General features: G+C 43.3%; 2 protein-coding genes across 7 annotated transcripts in view; one reads left to right on the forward strand and one right to left on the reverse strand.

The window, feature by feature from the left end:
- Positions 1–4,065, reverse strand: part of abcc5 (ATP-binding cassette, sub-family C (CFTR/MRP), member 5) — a 125,026-nt gene extending 120,961 nt beyond the window's left edge. For 2 of the 3 annotated variants that reach the window (XM_072255196.1, XM_072255199.1), the window contains exon 1: positions 4,004–4,062. In XM_072255196.1, the coding sequence (XP_072111297.1) occupies positions 4,004–4,006 (3 nt within the window). In that variant the 5' untranslated portion in view covers positions 4,007–4,062. Of the gene's footprint in view, positions 1–3,745 lie in introns of all 3 variants that reach the window. The other variant, XM_072255198.1, reaches the window with a different exon arrangement.
- Positions 4,066–17,889: 13,824 nt separating this feature from the next.
- ttc14 (tetratricopeptide repeat domain 14) overlaps positions 17,890–23,327 on the forward strand; it is a 42,928-nt gene continuing 37,490 nt past the window's right edge. For 2 of the 4 annotated variants that reach the window (XM_072255204.1, XM_072255205.1), the window contains exon 1: positions 17,890–18,181. In XM_072255204.1, coding sequence (XP_072111305.1) covers positions 18,036–18,181 — 146 coding nt within the window. In that variant the 5' untranslated portion in view covers positions 17,890–18,035. The remainder of the gene's footprint in view (positions 18,182–23,327) is intronic. The other 2 variants (XM_072255202.1, XM_072255203.1) reach the window with 1 other exon arrangement.

Below are 23,327 nucleotides of genomic sequence, written 5' to 3' on the forward strand. Positions count from 1 at the left end.
AAGAGTACAGTTGACACATCTAGGGAAAAGAGTACAGTTGACGTTTTGGACTGAGACCCTTCTCCAGTCCTGCTGAAAGGTCTTGGCCTGAAACATCGCCTGTACTTTTTTCCATAGATGCTGCTTGGCCTGCTGAGTTCCTCCAGCATTTTGTGTGTTGCTTGGATTTCCAGCATCTGCCAATTTTCTCGTTTGTGAGATAATGTACTTGGGTTCATTGACCATTCAAAAATCTGATGGCGGTAGGGAAGCTGTTCCTAAAACATTGTGTGCCTGTACCTCATCCTTGATAGTAGCAACAGGAAGAGGGCATATCGTGGGTGATGGGAGCCCTTAATGATGGATGCCACCTTTTCTGAGGCATCACCTTTTGAAGATGTCTTCGATGCTGGGGAGGTTAGTGCCCATGATGGAGCTGGCTGAGTTTACAACTTTTTAAAGCTTATTCCAATTCTGTGCAGTGGCCCCTTCATACCAGATAGTGATGTGACCAGTTAAAGTGCTCTCCTCGGTACATCTGCCGAAATTTGCAAGAGTCTTTGCTAACAAACAAATTCTTAAACTTCTAATGAAATATAGTTGCTGTGGTGCCTTATTTGTTATTGCATCAATATATTGGGCCCAGTATAGATCTTCAAAGATATTGCCATCTAGAAAGTTAGAATCTGCTCATCCTTTCTACTGCTGACTCCTCAATGAGGATGGGTGTGCGTTCTCTTGACTTCCACCTCCTGAATTTCTTCATCTTACTGACTTAGAGTACAAGGTTGTTTTGACACCACTCAACCAGCTGATCTATCTGACTCCTGTATCCTTCCCCGTCACCACCTGAAATTCTGCCAACAGTAGATGTGTCATCAGAAAATTTATAGATGCTGTTTCAGCTGTGCCTAGCCACACAGTCGCAGGTGTAGAAAGAGTAGAGCAGTGAACTAAGCACGCATCCTTGACGTGCACTAGTGATTGTCCAAGAGGAGATGTTATTTCCAATCGGCACTGACTGTGGTATCCCAATTACGAAGTCCAGGATCCAGTTTCTAGAGGGAGTTACAAACGCCCAGATTTTGTAGCTTGTTGAGTAGTACTGAGGGCATGATTGTGTTGAACCTACTCAGTCTGTGACTTTAAATCCAGTACTATATCCTATGGATGCAGCCTTCACTAAAGCAGAACTGGAGACATACACATCACATAAAAAAATCAAAAATTAGACAATGCTATTTACATATATGCTGCTCCTGAGTTACATTATATTTCAGGGAATTGGAGATAACTAAAAATCTCAATATGTTGCAAAGAAAAGTTACCAAACCTACTTCACAGAGGGTATCGAGAAGCACCTCTGTTCCATTAAACATTAACAATGCTTCCAATTTGTCCAAAACAAAATTATAAAGTAACAATAGAAAGTGCTGGAAATTATCAGAGGGTCAGGCAGCAATTGGGAGAAATAGTTAATATGTCAGGCCTCTCACGAGAACCCGTAGTTATAAACCAGACATATCTTAACTGGCAGACACAAGGAATACTGAAATCTGGAGAAACAAGCTATCTACTGTGGGAAATTCAACAGGTCAAACATCATCTGTAGGGAGAAACGAACTGTTAACACTCAAGGTTTAAACCTTGCAATAGTACCGAGAATGGAGGAGAAAGCTAGCCAGCATAAAGAGGACAGGGGAGTGATGACTCAGGGTCAGTAGGAGACTGTGGACGAGGAGGGTTGAAGGATGATAGGCAGATGGAGACAGGGTCACTTGAAATCTAATAATTTACTACCCATACAAGGTGCTATGTCTCTCATTTATGTTGGGGCTCACCCTGACAGTGGAGAAGGCCAAGGACAGAAAGGTAGGATGAGAATGGAAAGGGAAGTTGAAATAGTATGCAACCAGGAGGTCAGGATTGCTTTTTAAGACATAGGGCAGGTGCTCTGAAAAATTGGTTGCTTAGTCTGTGGTTGATCTCACTGATGTGGAGGAGGTCACTTCAGGAGTACAGAACACAGCAGATGAAACTGAAGGAGGTGCACATGAATCTCTGCTTGGAAGGACTGTTTAGGTCGCTGAATGATGGTGAGGGAGGTGACATAGAGATGTGCAGCAGCTCTCACAGTTGTAGGGGAGAGTGCCAAAGGTCGGTAAGGACAGGGAGGGATGAGCAGACTTGGGAACCACAGAAGAAATGGTCTCTGCAAATGGTAGAAAGGGATGAGAGGGGAAGATGTAGCCAGTGGTGCGATCTTGTTGCAGCATGATGTGCAAGGTATGGAGGCTCATCGGGTGAAAGGCAACAAAAAGAGGAACTCTATCTCATTCTGAGAAGAAGGTGGGGTGAGAGGAAGTCAGAGGGAGGTCTCCACTAATCACAGTAGAAGGGAAGCCTCACCATGTAAGAAGATACAGCAGATATGGGGAAGCTAGGAAAAGAGGATGCAGTCCCACAAGATACAGGGTGGAAAGAGATGTAGTTTAGGTAGCTAAACTGCGGAGAATGGCAAGGGCTAAAAGACCATTGGGAATATATATGATTGAATGGGGGCCAAGAAAGACTGAATGATGCAAATTGTGATGACTCGAGCTGAAAAGTGGCAAAGTACATTGGTCACAGCTGATCGCTCTGGAGGAGATATAAACAGGAGACAGACAAGAATAAAATAAACAATTCCAGAACTGTGAGGTACAAAACATTGTGATTTACTGGAAATACAAAAAGAGAGTGTTGCATTAGTGGAGGAAGAAAACCCAAGCTAATTTTACAGGATATTTCATTAGAATTGACTCTTTCTCACAAATTGGAAAGGCCAGTTAATTGAAATGTTTGAATCTTAAGGGTTTTATCATTCTTCGCCAGAAGACAGAAAGTTTTAAACTCACATTGGACTTTATTCCAACAGCAAAAGAGATTAAAGTCACTCTTGTGGTCCAAGTCAATCAATTGCAGGCAAATTACAGGTGGTCTACAAATCAATTTGCCTGATCAAGATAGCTCTGAAGGAAATAATCAAATTTGCATTTGATTTCTCCAAGGTTCAGAAAACATTACTGAATACTCACACATTAGATTTCAACTGTGCATTCAACAATTACACAAAACTAATGTTTCTGGGCTGTTATCAGAACTGATGATAGACCACCAACCTGATTTGCTAACTTTTTCTCCTCTCCTCAGATGCTGCATGACCTTCTGAATATTTGCAACATTCTACTTCATTTAAAATTTCCAGCACCACAATTTTTGTAGGTCACATTTCGAGAATTGTTTTATTATCATAGATACAACAGAGAAACATAGATACAGCGGAGAAACATAGATACAGCAACCTACGACGATCACACGATCAACCACCATTTTGTTATTTACAGATCCTTACCACTACCATCCCCACCCTCTTCTATATATTAAAAGGCATACTCCAGACAAATTAGATGCAATTAACAAGTTTTCCCTATGTTCGCTGAACAGACACGAATACCATATGTGTCATTGAGTTTGTCTTGGTCTCCATCTCTAAGACATTCCAGTAGTTATAACCCCCATCCCATCACCTTGCTGCAACTTAAGTTGTTCTATTTTTAACTTTTCCAAGTTGACAATGGAAAATGCTGTTTTACTCTCTCTACAGATGCTGCATGACGTATGTTCCCAGCATCTGCCGCTTTTATATCGGATTTCCAAAATCTGCAGCCTTTCATTTTGCAAATTCAACAATGTAATGTTAACGGACAGAAAGAGCTCGCATTACCAGCAGCGTCCGATTTAGCCCGGTTGTCTTTCGAGGTCAATGCGCCCTTCTCTCGCAGTTTCAGGTCACTCTGATTTCACTCGCCACATAACTTGAATCTCCAGGTCCCTTATTTGCATTTGGGTTTAAGACCACATATTTTCAGACAGTAACTTCCTGAAATCGTTGTGAGGTTCTTTAACCTAATGTTAGATCCTTTCGGGCGTTTCTGACTCAGCGGTTAAATGGCTCCGAATCATTAAAAAATAGTTCCTTTACCATTAATATTACTGGAAAAATAGACGCTTCAATTCCGCTCCCCGGCTCTTTCCTCACAATGACGTCTCTCCCTTGTACGAAATTCCGCAGCGGGCGGGGGAGGAGAATAAAGCGACCCTACCCTGCCTGTGCGTCAACCCGACCGCAGTTCGCCCCCTGCATGTCGGAAATTGTAGTGCTCCAGGAAATGTCAACCGAGCGAAACCGGCTTCAAAAAACTTCATAACCCGATAGCCATTGCGCTTGGACAACTCGCCTCGAGAAGGGAGTTCGCCTTTTCCCCCTCCCCAGTCACAAGCACGAGGCAGATTAGGTGGCGGCGCGCGACTGCAGTGAACGCCCGCAACTGCACAGAAACGTGCCGAGAGAAGATAAAATAGGCAACAACCAAGCAACTCAACCCCCCTTTCTTCAATAGCAAAATACTGCGTTTTCTCGGGAATCTTAAATTCTGAAAAACACCGGGGTGGTTAAGAAAATCTGTGTATTGAATAGATGTGACCTTGGAACAGAATTCTCAGATTCCTATAGCTGAATAACTGGTGACAAGTGGAGATGAGTTCCGCTTCTCGGGCACTCAGCTGATTAAAGAAAACCGCGAATATCCTCTGTAAATGCCATTGCCAGACAGATTAGCAATTAAAAATACCCACAAAAAATCCTCAAATTAGGTTCAAAACGTTGAAAATACATAATATATGGAGTCATGCATCCAAAAATAATAGTTTATTATGCTACTGTGACATCGTAATTTACATTGGGATCAATAAACCATCTGGAGATTACGTGGCCAAGTGCAACGAAAATCCTGCAACAGTATCAGAGGCAAATAGCATCATGTGAACAGTATCCACAAGGAAAACATAAATTATACACATTTAAAGAAAAGAAAGTGTACTTTAGTGCAAAGGAGCCAGAGTGTTGGAGAATTGTAGCGGTGATTCGGGTTTTGCCAGTTCGTTCTAGAACCAAATGGTTAAAAAGAGAAGAAACTGTTTGAACCTCAGTGTGGGACTTCAGGCATCTATACCTTTTGCCTGATAGTAGCTGAGAAAAGATAGTGGACGTCTTTAGCGATGGATGTCACCTTCTTGAGGCTACCAATGGGATGTGATGTAACCCACAGACCACTGCTCTGCACGTTCCTGCACATTCAGATTGCTGTACCAGACCATGATGCAACCAGACAGGATACTTTCAACGAGGTCTGTTAGCTCGTTCAGTGACAGTCAGAACCTGCTTAACCTCCCGAGAAAGTAAAGGTGCCAACATACTCACATCCGTGCGCCAGGCCCAGGAATTTAAAGCTGCCGACTCTCTTCACTCTGGTAAGTTTCACATCAAAGTTCAAAGTAAATTTATTATAAATGCCACCATTAACAACCCTGAGATTCATTTCCGTGTGGACATACTCAATAAATCCAGTAACCATAATGAAATCAATGAAAGACTGCACTCAACAGGGTGGACAACCAGTGTGTTAAAGACATCAAACTGTGCAAATATCCCCCAAAAGAAGAAAATGATAATAAACAGATAAGCAATAAATATCGAGAGCATAAGATGAAGAGTCCTTGAAAGTGACCCCGTAGGTTGTGGGAACAGTTCAGTGATGGGCAAATGGAGTGAAGTTATCCCTTTTGGTTCAAGAGCCTGATGGTTAAGGGGTAGTAGCTGTTCCTGAACCTGGTAGTGTGAGTCCTTGTACCTTCTTGATGGCAGCAGCGTGAAGAGAGTATGACATGGGTGGTGGGGGTCCCTGATAATGAATGCTGCTTTCCCGCAACAGTGTGTCACACAGATGTTCTCAGTGTCGAGGAGGTCTTTACCGTGATGGACTGGGTCATATCCACTACTTTTTATGAGATTTTTCATTCAAGGGCATTGGTGTTTCCATACCAGGCTGTGATGCAGCCAGTCAATACTCTCCACCACACATCTGTAGAAGTTTGTTAAAGTTTTAGATGTCATCCCAAATCTTTGCAACCTTCTTAGGAAGTAGAGGTGTTACCATGCTTTCTTAGTAATTGCACTTGCATGCTGAACCAGGACATGTCCTCTGAAATGATAACACCAAGGAAGTTAAAGTTGCTGACCCTCTCCACCTCTGAAACCCCAATGAGGACTGGCTCATGGACCTCTGGTTTCCTTCTCCTCTAATCAATAATCAGCTCCTTGGTCTTGCTGACACTAAGTAAGAGGTTGTTGTTGTGGCACCACTCAGCCAAATTTTCAGTCCTCCTGATCCATCACCACCTTTAAAATAATGAGGAATTATGTGCAGAATTAAAAGGGCTTGTTGTGTATGTAACCTGGTTACACAACAGTACCATTAATAAAAATGCTGGAGACAGGAGCTAAGTTTCATGGTTCTTTACTGGCTTAATCCAAACTCAGCACACACGCACAGAGCAATACGCGCCTAAAAGCACATGCTCAATATGCGCCTAATAGCGCATTCAACGACGTGTTACTAAAACATAAAGTAGTCCCTTATTATACTGTAGGCTATACGGTACACTCCTCCCCTTTTACTAGCGTATCAACTTTTTTTTACTGGAGCACTGTGCTAAACAAATATGTTTACCCTTAACATACAAATGCCTACCATTTGTTTACTTAGTAACTTAATAATATCAAATTATAACAAAGTAACGTAATAATATCAAATTATAACAAGCCTTTTTTTTACTTTTGGTCTAAGACCCATTTATAACTCAAGTCTCTTGGGGGGGGGGTCTTCTCTGCCTCTTCGGGTAATATCTGTCAATAAACTTGTTTGTTTTAATACAGATTTCTATATAAAAGTCATGAAAAGTTGACCTCTGAGCATAGTAAGTTAAGAAGATGTGCACCTCCAACTTGCTAAGAGTTTTAGGCAGCAGATCGCCTCCATATAATGAAGACTTCTCTGTGCAGCTCTCCTAGATATATACACATCTTTGTGCTGTCACTTGTCTTCCTTACCCATATCTCATTGTTCCAACTGAGCTAATTACACAGCCAATCTTCGTATTCTCCTTAGATTCCAAATAGATAGCCTTGTAATATTGATGTGACTCGGACACCATTGTAGATTGAACAACCTCGTTTATTCACCAGACTTCCATTTTTTAAAAACCTTTATCCACGTCCTGACATCATACGGACTCTGACACTATGAATACTCACACAATACATTACATCCCCCTTCTCAAGATTTTTTTTAACAACACTGTGAATTACCAAAACAATGCCTCTAGGTATGCCCTTCTTACAGTGCAACAACCATGACATAAACTAAAAAAAACTTACCTTCTTGTACTGTATTCTGCATTGTATCTTACAATACTAACAGCAGTGTATTTTCTTTTACTAACATAGACTAATAAACCTTTCATTAGTCTCTGTATCTAGCTGGAAGTTTGACTTGTCTCCCAGACCGTGTGTGATACAACTGTGACTGTGCGTGACCTTCATCCGTGTCAGTCTCTCGAGTGACCTCTGTGTCTTTGGGATCTGCATCAATCTTGGTGTTGTTTGTTTCCATGTCTGTATCTGTGGAAATGTCCTGTGCATCTGTACGTGGAAACTCACTCTCGCCTGTCTTCAGCAGATGCTTCCTGTTCCTCCTGTAGACTCTTCCATCCGGCGTGTGAACTATGAAGGATCTTGGTTGCTGATGTCTGTTCACAACCACAGCTGGTTGCCAAGTGTCTCCTCTCTGTATTCTGACATTTTCACCTGTATGCAGATCTGGCAACTGTCTTGTATGTCTGTCATAGTAGCTCTTTTGCTTTATTTGCTTGTACTTTTGCTTGTCATGTACTTGAGCATTACCTTCAGGAGTCAGTAGGGTTGTGGATGTTGGCAGTTTGGACTTCAGATGACGTCCCGTCAACAGCTGCACAGGAGAGAACCCCACACCCTCAATCAGTGTGTTGCGGTATTCAAGCAGAGCAATGTAAGGGTCACCGTTGCTGCTTTGTGCCTTCTTGAGCATGTTCTTGACAGTTTGTACAGTTCTCTCTGCTTGTCCATTAGACTGAGCGTGCTCTGGACTGGAAGTAACATGTTGAAATTCCCAGCTTTCTGAGAACCCTCTGAACTCACCACTGGCATGTTGTGGACCATTGTCACTAACGACAATATCTGGAATACCATGTCTTGTGAATGTCGACTTCATTGCGGTAATGACACCTCGACTGGACGTGTCACTTAACTTGGTGATCTCCGGATATTTTGAATAGTAGTCCACACAAAGCAGATATTCTGTACTATTGTAGTGAAAGAGATCTGTGTCAATCTTCTCCCATGGTCTTCCTGGTGGTGGGTGGGGAAGCAGAGGCTCTCTTGGATTGCTGTTTTTGTTTTCATTACAGACAGCACACTGAGACACAAAGTCTTCTATCTGTGTTGACGTGCCTGGCCAATAGAGAATGTCCCTTGCTCTATCTTTACATTTCACTATCCCCAGGTGTGACTCATGAATTCTGTTGAGCATTTCCTGTCTCATTTGGTTTGGTACGATGAGCTTTGCCGTTTTGAACATTAGTCCTGATGCATAGCTGATTTCCTCTTTAAATGTCCAGTATTTCTGCATTTCCTTTGGAACATATTTTCTTTCTGCTGGCCATCCATTCATTGTAATGTCTCTTAGCATTTGCATTTCAAGATCATCTGCAGTCGCTTTCCTGAACATGTTCAACTTCTCAGAGATGGGTAGCTGAGGTGTAACCCAGTTGACCTCCAGCTCTCTTCCTAGCAACTCTTCCTTTTGCTCTTTGAGGTAAGCATGGCTCAAAGCATCAGCGATGTGCAGTTCTTTTCCTGGTTTATAGGTGACTGTGAGAGTGTACCTCTGTAGCCTGAGAAGCATCCTTTGCAGCCTCATAGGAGCTTGGTGGAGTGGCTTTTTGAAGATGCTGTCAAGTGGTTTGTGATCACTCTCAACCTGGATTTCTTTGCCATATACATATTGGTGGAACTTCTCACACCCATAAACTATGGCAAGTAATTCCTTCTCAATTTGAGCATATCAGCGTTGGCAGTCCATAAGTGCTCATGATCCATACGCCACACAGACCTTCCATCCTGCAGTATAACAGCTCCTATTCCTTCCAAACTGGCATCCACAGAGATCGTCACTGGTTTATTGACATCATAGAACTTGAGTATTGGTGCATTGGTAACCAACTGCTTCAATGTGTCAAAACTTTTCTTTTGTTTGTCTTCCCAATGCCATTCAGTGTTGCTCTCTAGTAGCTTTCTGAGTGGAGCGCTGATCTCTGATAAGTTGGGAATGAATTTGGCAAGATATTGTATCATGCCCATGAACCTCAATAGTTCTTGCTTGTCTTTGGGTGGTGGTAGCTGTACCACAGCTCTGACTTTTTCATCATCTGGTTTTAGCCCATCAGCACTGAGCACATGACCTATGTATTTGATCTCTGTGGTTCTGATCTTACATTTACTTTTGTTCAGTTTTAGGTTGTACTCACGTGCTCTCTCCAGGAGCTTCCTCAGACTCTGATCATGTTCCTCAATTGTATCACCCCATATCAGCAAATCATCAATGATGTTGACCACCCCGTCCAGGCCTTCAATCATTTGTGCCACGGATCTCTGGAATACCTCTTATACAGAAGAAATCCCAAAGGGTAGACGCAGGAAACGATATCTCCCTGTGGGCATGTTGAAAGTGCATAATTTGGAACTTTCTTCATCCAGCTTGATCTGCCAGAAGCCTTGATTTGCGTCTAATACTGAAAAGTATTTTGCATTAGGCATGCAGGAGACAACCTCTTCAACCATGAGCAGCGGATAGTGCTCTCTTTTGATGGCTTGGTTGAGATCTTGTGGATCCATGCAAATCCTCGTCTTTTTTTCTGTGACCACTGTCACCATACTATTCACCCAGTCGGTTGGTTCTATTTGTCTTGTTATGACTTCCATCTGTTCCACTCCGTGTAGCTCCTCCACTACTTGATCCCTGAGAGCTACTGGAATCTTTCTCGGGGCATGCACGACTGGTGTGATAGTTGGATCAATCTTGATATGGTGTTTCCCTGGTAAACATCCTAATCCAGAAAACAAGTCATCAAAGTCTTTGAGAATGTCATTTTCTTTTTCAACACCATAGATTCGCTTCACCAGGCCTAGCTTTGTGCATGTCGCTTTGCCCAGCATTGCTGGAACATGTTGCTGTACTATTTCAAACTCGATCTTGTATTTTTGACCTTTGTATACACAGGTGACTGCTTTTTTGCCCACTGGCACCGTCTTGTGGCCGAAATATGCAACAAGCTTGCAGGTGGATTTTTCCAGTCTTCCTCTTATGTCCAGTGAGTTGAATGTTTCTGTCGACATTACATTGCACTTTGCCCCAGTGTCAAGCTTAAATGTCACTTTCCTCCTGTTTATTATCAGATCTTGGGTCCAATCATCTTCATCCTCCATCTCTGCATTGTCAATATTCTTGATGCATATCTCCTGTTCCACTTCAACTGTGCCATTGAACATGTCACTGTTGCCCTCACTCTGTTCCACAGCACGCATTTTCCTTGCGTGCTCCTTCGATCCGCACATCTTTGCAAAGTGATTTCTTTTTTGGCATAACTTGCATGTCTGACCAAAGGCTGGACATTTTCTGTATCCATGTTTATAACCACATCTGTTGCAATTAACTTCCTTTTGATCATCCTGTGGAGCTGGCTTTGTCCTACTCTTGTCAGTTTTCACAGTTTTTATTTTGTGCACTTCAATCTCTTCATTGAGCACTTTAACCTGACTTGACGTGATCTCGCTGGCACGGCAAACATCAATCGCCTTTTCTAATGTAAGATCTGCCTCTCTCAATAGCCTGCTTCTCACTTGATCATCTCGTATGCCACATACAATCTTGTCACGTATTAAAGAATCATGCAGTTGTCCGAACTCACAGTCTTTTGCCTTGCTCTTCAAATCTGTTACGTAGGCGTCTATGCTCTCCGTTGGTCCTTGAGCCCTCCTGAAAGACCACTGTCGGATGAACGGTAAGTCTTTTCTCGGTTCGCAGTAATCTTGAAACTTTTTTCTCAACACTTCAATTTTATCTTGCTCATCATCTTGGAAGACAAACGTGATGCAAACCTTTATTGCCTCTTCTCCCGCTACGTGCAGAAACGTAGCACACTGCACTTTCTCTGTCTTTTCAGCTAGGCCGCTAGAGGTGCAAAACAGCTCAAACTTCTGGATCCATATTTTCCAGTTCTCAGCAAGATTACCTTGTAGGCTTAAACTTGATGGTGGCTGTAACTGTGTCTTCTCTTCCTTTTTATTTTTCGCGTTTTCTTCTGACACCATGTAATATTGATGTGACTCGGACACCGCTGTAGATTGAACACCAGACTTCCATTTTTTTAAAACCTTTTTCCACGTCCTGACATCATACGCACTCTGACGCTACGAATACTCACATAATACATTACAAGCCTGACCTTTATGATACCATCTCTTATCGTAATATAACTTTCCATCTTCTATTCGTGCTTCATATCTTTGTGCTGGTGATTCAGCAGGAGTGCTGGGAAGATGCTCTGGAGAAGACGGAGATGCTGGTCTTTTCAGAGATTTAAGCTTTATTGAGAGTTCGCAGATCTTCCATTATCTGTTCATCTGTTAACAAGTAATTTAACTGCACAGGTGCAGGTTTTTGTCTTTTGTCTGTAATTGGAACAAGGTCATTAGGTCTCCTCCTCAGTTTCCTAGTCATTATTGGCTTTACCTCCATAGAATCTCCTGTGAGTTCCATTGTTAGCCTCTCATTCTCAATCATCTTTTTCTTTTCTTCTAACTCAATCTTTTTATTTTCAAATTCCTTCACTGCTGCTTTCTTCTCTTTAATATAATTCCTTTCCACTTGTTCTGTCTCCAGTTGCAGAAAAAGCTCTGCATTTCGTATTCTTTCCTTGTATTGTTAATCTAGTTTCTTCATCCTTTTCTGATACTCCTGTAAAGTGCCTTCCCATAACAGCTGTAGCTGTCTTTTGAGAGATGTCAATTTCTCCTGGTACATCTGCTCTTTTACTTCCAGGTAGTCTTCATCATCCTGCTTATTGGCAATATCTGTCTCCCTTGCATCCTCTGTATCTTCATACAGAGTCATACAGAGTCGTGGCTACGGATACTGCGTTTTTCCCCATCGTCGACGCTGCCTAGCTCTTCCTCGTCGTTGTATAGTCGACAATGGGTGAGAGGAGAGCTGAAGACATCTTCCCCGCTGAGCTGTGCTCCTTTGTTGACACATCTAGTTCGGATTACTGAGGATCTGCAAGTCCTTCTATGCCGGTCTGTATGACGAGAAGGCTACAGAATCCACAGCCTCCCGCAACTTCCTGTCGTCTATCATGCAGGTCTTAGACGACGGCAAGTGGGAGAGTCTGGATCAGCCTCTGACCCTGGAAGAGCTGACAGGCTACATCCGTTCCTTTGAGTCGAGTAAGACTCCCGGAAGCGATAGCTTACCGGCTGAGTTGTACTCAGCTCTGTGGAAATGGATGGGCCCAGACCTGCTGGAAGTGTACAACGCTATGCTTCTGGCCGGCAGCATGTCAGAGTCCATGAGGAAGGGCATCATCACCCTCATCTACAAGCAGAAAGGGGAAAGGGAGGACATTAGAAATTGGAGGCCCATCTCTCTCCTGTCCAAGGCTATCGACAACAGGGTCAAGTCTGCTCTGGGACAGGTGATTCACCTGGACCAAACCTGTGCTGTACCGGGCAGGAAGATCTCAGACAGCCTCCCGCTGCTGAGGGACACCATCACCTACGTGCAGGACAGGAGGGTGAACACCTGCCTGGTCAGCTTGGACCAGGAGAAAGCCTTCGACAGGATATCGCACACGTACATGGCGGACATGCTCTCCAAAATGGGATTTGGGGAGGGAATCCGGAATTGGATCAGACTGCTCTACACAGACATCTGTAGTGCAGTCCAGGTCAACGGGTGGGAAACAGACAGCTTCACCATCAGGTCTGGAGTCAAGCAGGGCTGTCCCCTCTCCCCTGTCTTGTTTGTCTGCTGCCGAAGCCAACAGGAGGGATGAGGGCATAAGAGGGGTGACGCTGCCAGACAGTGGATGGACCCAAGTGAAAACCTCCCTGTACACGGACGTCGGCACTGTCTTCTGCTCTGATCTGAGATCAGATCGCAGGCTGATTGGCATTCACGGACAGTTCGAGCTAGCGTTGGGGGCCAAGGTCAACCGCACGAAGAGCGAAGCCATGCTCTTCGACAACTGGCCTGAGCTATCCAGTGTCTCCTTCACCATCAGGCCTGACCACGTGAAGGCATTGGGGATCTGGTTCGGAGGGGCCGAGGTGTGCAACAAGAACTGACAGGAGCGGACTGCCAAGCTGAAACAGAAACTGCGACTGTGGGGAGGGTGCTCCCTATCGATACCGGGCAAGAACCTGGTCATCAAGTGTGAGGTGCTCTCAGGGCTGCTGTACTTGGCGCAGGTGTGGCCTGTCCCCCGCTCCTACAGCTCGGAAATCACCCGAGCTATCTTCAGATTCGTCTGGGGATCCAAGATGGAGCGGGTCAGACGGACCGTCTTGCACAAGTCCCTGGACAATGGGGGCAAGAACGTCCCCAATGTCGCCCTCACCCTGATGGCCAGCTTTGTGTGTGGCTGCATCAGGTTGTGTGTAGAACCCAGGTATGTGGGCACCAAGTACCACTATGTGCCCAGGTTCTACCTGTCGCCCTGGCTACGAAGGATGGGTCTGGTCCCACTACCGCACAACGCCCCAGTCAGCTGGTCGTTGCCGCCATACCTGTCCTTCGTAGAGAAGTTCTTCCAGGACAATGCCTTTGACCACAGGGCCATCAGGCAGTGGACAGCACGTAATGTCCTGCAGGCACTGCAGGAGAAGGACGTGATGGACTTAGTGGGGTGGTTCCCCGAGCAGACAGTCCAGTTCATCTGGCAAAATGCCTCATCGCCAGATCTCACCAACAGGCACCAGGTCCTCGCCTGGCTGGCCGTGATAGGGGCCCTCCCAGTCAGATCCCTCCTGTATGCTAGGGACGTCGTCTCCACACCCCGCTGCCCACAGGAGGACTGAAGTGAGGAGGAGTCTGTGTCCCACCTCTTTGCACACTGTCAGTTCGCAGAGAGGGTGTGGAGGAGGATGGACGAGCTAGTGTCACACTTCATCTCCAGCAGCTGCGTAACAGAGCACTCTCTGATCTACAGGCTGTTCCCGGGGACGCACACGGAGACCAACATCCGGTGCTGCTGGCAGATCATCAACTTGGTGAAAGACACTCTTAGGTCGGCCCAAAACTTGATGATCTACCAGCACATGGAGATGTCCGTGAGAGAATGCTGCCGACTGGCACATTCTCGGCTACAGGAGTACGTGCTGAGGGACGCACTGAAACTCGGTGCAGCCACCACAAGGGCCCGGTGGGGAAGGACCACGGTATAGGTTTCTCCACCCGTGGGAGTGGGAGGGGTCGGTGGGCGGGGAGTATACCCCTCAACAATGATGTGGTAAAGTGAACAACTGGAGGGCCACGTGGGTGGCCATAAGAATGGATATGTACAGACCATAATGGAAACGTATGTAAAGGATGGAAAGTTATTGAATGGTTTATTGTATATAATTTTATTTTTGAATGAAGTATATTTTGAAATATAAAAAAAATCCGAACTCAGCACACACGTACAGATCAATATGGGCCTAATAACGCATGCTCAATATGCACCTAATAGCGCATTCAATGGCGTGTTTCATAAAACATAAAGTAATCCCTTATTATACTGTAGGCTATACGGTACAGGGCTAAAACCTATCTGACTTATTGGCAGCTTGACAGGTGCTGTGAGAATAATGTATGAACAAATAAGTGTTTGTTGCATGAGAAAGCTTCTCTGTCTACCCTTATCAAGTATGTATGTGATAAAAATTGTATATCAGCAGCCCAGACTGTACTTGGGGGCTCACTTGGGTTGCAGATTTTCCCAGGCTCTGTGAGCGGGGACTCTGTAGTTCAACTGAGTGACACAAGCTTGCTAATAAACAGTACGTAATTTTAAGTAAACTGTGTTTGATAATTATTCCCTGCGTCTAGCCTCTTGAAGCAGATTGAAATAATGGTCATCTATCATTAGAGTTGAAGCTTGGAAAGAACAGCTCATTCAGCCTCTCAGACTGGCTAAATTTTTCTTCTGTATCATTGCTGGAATAAAAAGCATGGAGAAAATAGGAAAGGGCACCTATCATAGTGCTGCAGCATAGAGCAGCCCGTTCCACATTCTCACCAACCTGTATGAAAAATTTGCCTCTTAGGTCCCCTATAATAAATCTTCCTCTTCTCACCTTAAATCTATGTCTTCCAATAGTCCAGAAAATCTGTTAGCTCAGTACTATAAAGGTCCCAAGCATGCCAGATTATCAGTTGTAGTAGGCTATGGAAAAGTATGAACTACATGGTTATAAAAGGATTAAAATAAGTCTAACCTCTATGTGACCTAATTTCTAAGAAGGAACAGTTGAAAAAAAAGGCATTAGTGTCAGTTTGGTGGAGAGCATAGTACTTTCCCCTTACTAGCTGGACAATAAAAATGGTCAGTTTACAGAAGTTCTTTATAACAAGGCCTGTTAACGAGAGAGAAGGCCATGGAATTAAAAGAAGGGAGGTATAGTAACACAAATAGAAAATTGTTACACAAGTCTGAAGTCCTACAATATCAGTTTCAACCTTCAACCATTTGTTTCTTGAACCAACTGGCAAAATACTAATCACTATAGTTCAGCAACATCATGATGTTGCACTAAAATTGATTTTGTATTTTTATGTTCTAATTGTGTTTTTTTCATGTAAAAATTGTATATTGATGTGTTCCTTGTGAACATTGCTTACATGGCACCATGTGACTATAATGTTACTTCAAGTAAGATTTTTATTGCATCTCTGCATACATGTACTTGTGCATATGACAATAAACTTGATTTTAACTTTGTTTCAGAGCATACTAAAGGATTTAGAATTCCCCAAAAATCAGTAAGAGGACCACTGCTTTCTTATTGCAATTATTTGAACCTGGATGAACAGAAAATCATTTCTAAATCTTCGAAGAACATAAACATAGCACAACACACACATAAAATGCTGAAGGAACTCAACAGGGCAGGCAGCATCTATTCTTTCTCATCCCATTTCCCCCACCCACCAACCTTCCCCTCTCACCTGAACTCAACTACTACCTGCCAACTTGTGCATCTCCTCTCCCCCTACCTTTTCATTCTGGCTTCTGCTCTCTTCTTTTCCAGTCCTGATGAAGGGCCCCAGATCAAAACATTGACTGTCCATTTCCCTCTGTAGATGCCACCTGACAATGCTGAGTTCAAAGATTCAAGATTCAAAAGATTCAAAAAACTTTATTGTCATTCCAACCATACATCAACTCTGCAGGGCAGAATGAGACAGCGTTTCTCAGGAGCAGTGCAATTATAACATAACAAACACAACACTAAATAATAACCATAACTAATAAATAAATTAATAAAATAAACTTATTATGTGTGTGTTGCTCAGGATTTCCAGCATCTGCAGAATTTCTTGTGTACACAAAACATAGAGGCACAATGAACTGTGAGGAGGATAGTACGAAGAGATACAGGCATGCTGGCAGAATAGAGGCATCATTAAGTCTAATGCTGAGAAATCTCAGGTGTTAGGAAAGATGAGGGCATCACTTGAGGGCACTTATCTGAAGGGGACACACAAACAGAGAAATCTGGATTGCATATGTTTGTAGTTTATTGAAAGTGGAAGGATAGGTTTTAATTTCATGCTCTTCTCCCATTCTATCTCATTTTTTTCACTTATCGTTCGATTTTCCACACATTTTTCTTCCTTGGTATGATTTTTTTTTCAGCACCATTCCCTAACCCTCTCATTTTTTTTCCATCTTCACTTTCTTAAATCTTACTAAAGCACTTATCTTCTCTTCCTATCCCTGCTCTCTATCCACCTTGTTGCCCTTCTCTCTTCCTTTAATCCCTTCCCACTTTCTGACTGTTATCTAGAGGAGGGAGGAGAAGATGGCGGCGCAATGCAGCGCACGCGACCGTTCTGAATGAATATCGTATGTGTAACTAGGGGCCCGTGCACAATCCGGATTTGATGGAGCCAGCCGTGAAAAGCACGGAGGAACACCTGGAGTAACTTCTGAAATGCCTGCTTCGCTGCCGCTGCTACTGTGCAATCGAGAATCTCCGGAGACGAAGGCCCCAAATCCTCGGCTTTGCCTATTGCCGGGATTGAAGCACTCGGCACAGATGGTGCTTGGTGCTCGGTGTCGGAGAGCTGGTTGGAGGCTCAGAGTTTTCGGACAGACTCGGAGTCAGACTGTGGTCGGATGCTTTCAGGATGCTGCATCGGCAAGTTTGCGGCACTGGAGGTTTACCGTCTGCATGAGATGATGGGACATTCAAGAGACTTTGAGACTTTTACCGTGCCATGGTCTGTTCTTATCAAATTACGGTATTGCTTTGCACTGTTGTAACTATATGTTAATTTAAGTCGGTTTGTCATGTGTTTTCGTGATGTCATTCTGGAAAAACATTGTATCATTTCTTAATGCATGCATTACTAAATTACAATAAAAGAGGACTGCGTGTCCTCATAATCTCATACTATAATCTAATCTAATCTTGCCCTTTGCCCCCTCCCATCTTTCCCTCCACTGCATCTCCTCGTTGCTCCTCACCACACCTTTCTCTCTCTTTTTTCCCATTTTATATCCTGTCACTTACAGCAATAAAACAAAGGGCATAGAATACCGTACCGGAAACACGCAGCAGGCCACACAGTCGCTGCAGGTTTACTCGAAGTTTGTGACAGAAAGTGCGCGTGCGCAGTCAGCGCCGCCCGTCGGAGAATGCGCACTCGCGCCGAGCGGGAGCGGGAGCGGCCGACTGGGCCTTGGCCGCCTTGTCCGCATTGGGGCTTCCCAAGGCAGGATGCCGAGGAGTCTGGCTAGCGGGACTTAAATTGATGCTGAATATGAACAAGGATCTCATGCGCCAGTCAGTGGGTTATCACGGGCCCACGTTGTTATCCCTTTTGAAAAGTGAGCAATATGAAAACCCAGACATTCAAAGCGTTTCGGCCGAGTTCTTGAAAACAGCGCTGCATCACAGGTAAACGGTTTCCGTTTAACTGGGCTTCAGCATCAACACGGTTTCTTTCACCAGCAACACTGGAGTGTCACTTATTACATTATCGAATTTAAATGATTGCAAACAGGCCAATTTCTTGTTTGCATGCCTGTTTATTTTCTGTAAACTTAGGTTTATGGAGTCAGGGTCACTGCGTTTTGACTGATTTTCTAGTTCCTTTTTGCACATCCATATGTTGCTGCAGAGTTAATAAAAGTCATTCTTATGTACTTTTTAAATGTAAAGATTTTAACGAAAAGTAAGCCATTGCACTAATCAGGTCAGTAGGTACTGAGTACGTGGTTTGGCAATTGTGGTGTTGAGTTGGTTTGTATCTAGAAGTGAGTTAGTATTAAGGCAACACAAATGATTATCAAAACGGTGAGGCAGAAAAGTTGGTAGGTAAGTGACTCAATGTTAAATTGGCAAGCTTTATTAGGATTTATGGTAAATGCTGTAATCTTGGTTTTAAAATCCTTTATAGCCATAGGGCACAGAAACAGGCCCTTTGGCCCAACTGAGCTATGCCGGCCATACCACCCTCCCTACTAGTCCTAGTTGCCCAGATTTGGCCCATAACCCTACAAGCCCTTCCCCTCACGTACCTATCCGAATGACTCTTAATGTTGCAGTTGTACCCAAATGGACCACATCTCAGGCAACTTTTCCAGATACTCACTCACTATAAATAAGTTGCCCCTTGGGTAAATAAAATCACTCCCCTTCTGTATTTGTGCCCTCTTGGACTCCCAAACCCTGGGGGAAAGACTACAATCGTCCACCTTATCCTTACCCCTCATGATTCTGTAAATTTTTATGATGTCATCCTTCATTCTCCTGTGCCTCAAGGAATAAAGATCCAGCATGGCTAACTTTTCCCAAGAATTCAAGCATTCTAGGCAGCATTCTCCAAAATCTCTTTTGCATCCCCTCTAGTTTGACAATGTTATTTCCTATAACAGGGTGACTGAAACTGTACACAATCCAAGTACAGTCTCACTAACGACTTGTACAATTGCAACATAATGTTCCCCACTCCCGACCCTTGACTGAAGGCCAGCATGCTAAATGCCTTCTTCACTGCCTCACACTTACCTATGTAGGTTGAAACACATTTGCCATTCCTCAGCCCAACTCCTTAACTGATCTAGATCTCTTTGCAGTTCTCTGCAAGCTACTTCACTATTAAGACCCCATAATTAGTATCACCAGCATTTGCTAATCATGACATGTACACTCACATCTAAGTCAGTTAGATAAATAATGGAATACCGAAGTCCCAGTATTGACCCCTGCCCCCCCCCACTAGTTCCTGTCTCCAGTCAGAATCCATCACATTCTACTTCCTGTTGTCATGCTAACTCTGAATCTGGCATACTAGTTTCAGCTGAATCCCGTGCAATGTTTAACTGTAACTGCAATGAATAATTCCTTATCCTTAATCTGTTCACCATTCTTGATACTTAGACACTCCATCTCATTGCTCTTAAGTCTGCTTCTACTCTTACTATCCATCTGTGGTCAGATAATTTCTTGTAGTGTTTTCTTATTCAATTTTCTCTGAGCTCCCAAAGGCAGGGGTTCCCAACCTGTGGTCCACAGACCCCTTGCTTCATACTAATGGTTCAAGGCATAAAAAAGATTGGGAACCCCTGATCTAAAGTCTCCTTTTGTTTCATATCACAAAAGGTATGTTGATAATTTAATTATGAGTGGTGTTTATACTTGCCACCTCTCTTGATGTCTCCATTGACACTTCACATTTTATGTGGCAATCAGACTGAATAGGTGAAAATTTTCTTCAATTTGAAGTGCGAGGGTTTGGATAAGAGGATAATGTCAATAGTGGAATATTTTAGCTTTGAGGAGAGATTGGCTTGATTGGATGGCTTTCTTTGAGGCTGGAGAAAAAATTAATTGGTGTATAAAAATTAAGCCTATATAGGGAAGAAGGACCCAGTTCCTGCAGCTATGATGGGTCAATAAATAGGGAATTGTCAGGGCAATGGTAGTAGAAATCTGGAAATCACAGTATGGAATGGCATAAGAAACATGGAGTCTCGTCAATAAGATTAAAAGAAAGTCTGGCTCTGTACTTAAAGCATTGAGCAGCACAGACAATATGGAGAGAATAGCCTCCTTTGCTCAATGACGATCAACCAGTTACACTTACATTCACTGTGATGGAGTGCTTTGAGAGGTTGGTGATGAAACATATCAACTCCTGTCTGAGGAGCAACTTGCATCCTCTTCAATTTACCTACCGTCACAACAGGTCTAAAGCAGTTTCAATTTCATTGGATCTTCATTCAACCCTGGAACGTCTGAACAGTGAAGATGCAAAGATCAGGATGTTCTTCCTTGACTACATCTCTGCATTCAGCACTAACATCCCCTCAAAACTAAATCAATAAGCTCTAAGACCAAGGCCTAAATGCCTCCTAACTGGATCCTCAATTTCCTCACTTGCAAACCTCATTCAGTTTGTGTTGGCGATATCTCCTCCACAATCATCATCAGCACAGGTGCACCACAAGGCTGAGTGCTTAGACCCTTGCTGTACTCACTCTATACTTACGACTTTGAGGCTACGTACAGCTTCAATTTAAGTTCACTGATGACACCACTGTCATTGACCGAATCAAACTTGGATATGAATGAGCATATAGGAGGGAGACTGAAAATATGGCTGAGTGGTGCCATAACAACAACCTCTTACTGAACATTTTCAAGACCTAGGAGCTGATCAGGAGAAATATACCAGAGGTCCATGAGCCAGTCCTCAGAGGTAGAGAAGATCAGCAACTCCTTGGTGTTTCAGAGGACCTGTCCTGGGCTCAGCACGTGAGTGCAATTATGAAGATAGCATGGCACTGCCTCTACTGAGGAGTTTGTGAAGATTCAGCATGACATTTAAAACTTTGACAAACTTCTATGGACGAGTAGCGGAGAGTATACTGAGTAGCTGCATCATAGCCTGGTATGGAAACACCAATGCCCTCGAATGGAAAATCCAACAAAAAGTAGTGGATATTGCCCAATCCATCATGGGTACAGCCCTCCCCACCATTGAGGATATCTACACAAAACGCTGTCACAGGAAAGTGGCATCCATCACAGGGACAACTCTCCGCACCACCCGTTCCCCCGTTCATACTGTTGCTATCAGGTAGGTATGGGAGCCTCACGCCTCACACTACCAGGTTCAGGAACAGTTATTAACCCTCAACTATCAGGCTCATGAACCAAACGAGATAACTTCACTTGCCCCATCACTGAAATGTTCCCACAATCTATGGACTCACTTTCAAGGACCCTTCATCTCATGTTCTGAAAATTTAGTGCTTGCTTGCTTATTTATTCTTTCTTTTCTTTTTCTTTCTTTCTTTTCTTTCTCTTTTTTTCTTTCTTTCTGCATTTGCACAGTTTGTTTTCTTTTGCAGACTGTTTGAACCCCCAAGTTGATGCAGTCTTTCATTGATTTTGTTATGGTTATTATTCTATGGACCTATTGAGTGCCTGCAAGGCAGTGAATCTCAGGGTTGGATATGGTGATATACATGTACTTTGATAGTAAATTAACTTTGAAATTCATCAGTGTTATCATTTCAGAGTATCTGTTTTGGATCCAGCACATAAATGCCATTACACGGAAGGCAAGGTAGCACCTCTACTTTCTTAGAAGTTTGTAAAGATTTGGCATCTAATCTAAAACTTTGACAAACTTCTGTAGATGCGTGTTGGAGAATACACTGACTGGTTGCATTATGGGCAGGTATGGAAACACCAATACCCTTGAACAGAAAAGTTGACAGAAGGTAGTGGATAAAGCCCAGTCCATCACACAAATGCAGCATCAATCATTAAAGACTTGCACCATCCAGTCCATGCTCTCTTCTCACTGCTGTCATCAGGTAGTTTCAAGAACAGTTATTACTGCTCAAACATCAGGCTCTTGAAACGGAGTGGGTAACTTCACTCATCCCAATTGTGAACTGATTCTACAACCTGTGGACTCTCTTCCAAGGACTCCACAACTCATGTTCGCAGTATTATTTATTTATTTATTGCTATTTTGGGCTTTTTTCTGTTTTGTATTTGCACATTTTATTGTTTTTTGCACATTGTCTTTGTTGTGTGCAGTTTTTCATTGATTTATTGTCTTTCTTTGTGTATACTGTGAATGCTCGCAAGAAAATGAATCTCAGGGTAGTATATGGTGACGTATATTACTTTGATAATACATTTACTTTGAATTTTGAACCCCTAATTTGAACACTAAGAATTCAAGCAATTTTTCTTGGGTCTTTTCTATAAACCATTACTAGATCCCAATTATGTTGTTTTTTTTTTCTGGCTACAGTTTTCTGCTGAACCAGACTGTTTGTCACCTTGACATTACTCCGTACACTTGTCTCTGAAACATAAATAATTTCAGTTCCTGGGTCAGCCCATCAGTGGGTGAAATTGTGTTTCATACCCTTTTTTTTAATGCTTGATTATTTCTGCAGCTATCTTTCACCTTCAATCAACCTGCAGGTTGAGTTGGTTGTGAAGAAGGTGAATGTAATGTTGGCATTCATTTCTAGAGGTACAGAATATAAGAGCCGGGATGTGATGTTGAGGGCTCTATAAGGCACTCGTGAGACCACACTTGGAGTACTGTGTGCAGTTTTGGGCACCTTATTTTAGAAAGGATATACTGACATTGGAGAGGGTTCAGAGAAGATTCACGAGAATGATTCCAGGAATGAGAGGATTACCGTTTGAGGAACGTCTGGCAGCTCTTGGCTGTATTCCCTGGAGTTCAGGAGAATGAGGGGGGATCTCATAGAAACATTCCAAATGTTAAAAGGCCTGAACAGATCAGATATGACAAAGTTATTTCCCATGGTAGGGGATTCTGGGACAAGAGGGCACGACTTCAGGATTGCAGGACGTTCTTTTAGAACTGAGGTGCGGAGAAATTACATCAGTCAGAGCGTGGTAAATCTGTGGAAATTGTTGCCACGAGTGGCTATGGAGGCCAAGTCATTGGTTGCATTTAAGGCAGAGATAGATAGATTCTTGATTAGCCAGGGCATCAAAGGGTATGGGGTGAAAGCAGGGGAGTGGGGATGACTGGATG

This window comes from Mobula birostris, chromosome 4 (genome assembly GCF_030028105.1).
Source record: "Mobula birostris isolate sMobBir1 chromosome 4, sMobBir1.hap1, whole genome shotgun sequence".
NCBI lineage: Eukaryota > Metazoa > Chordata > Chondrichthyes > Myliobatiformes > Myliobatidae > Mobula > Mobula birostris.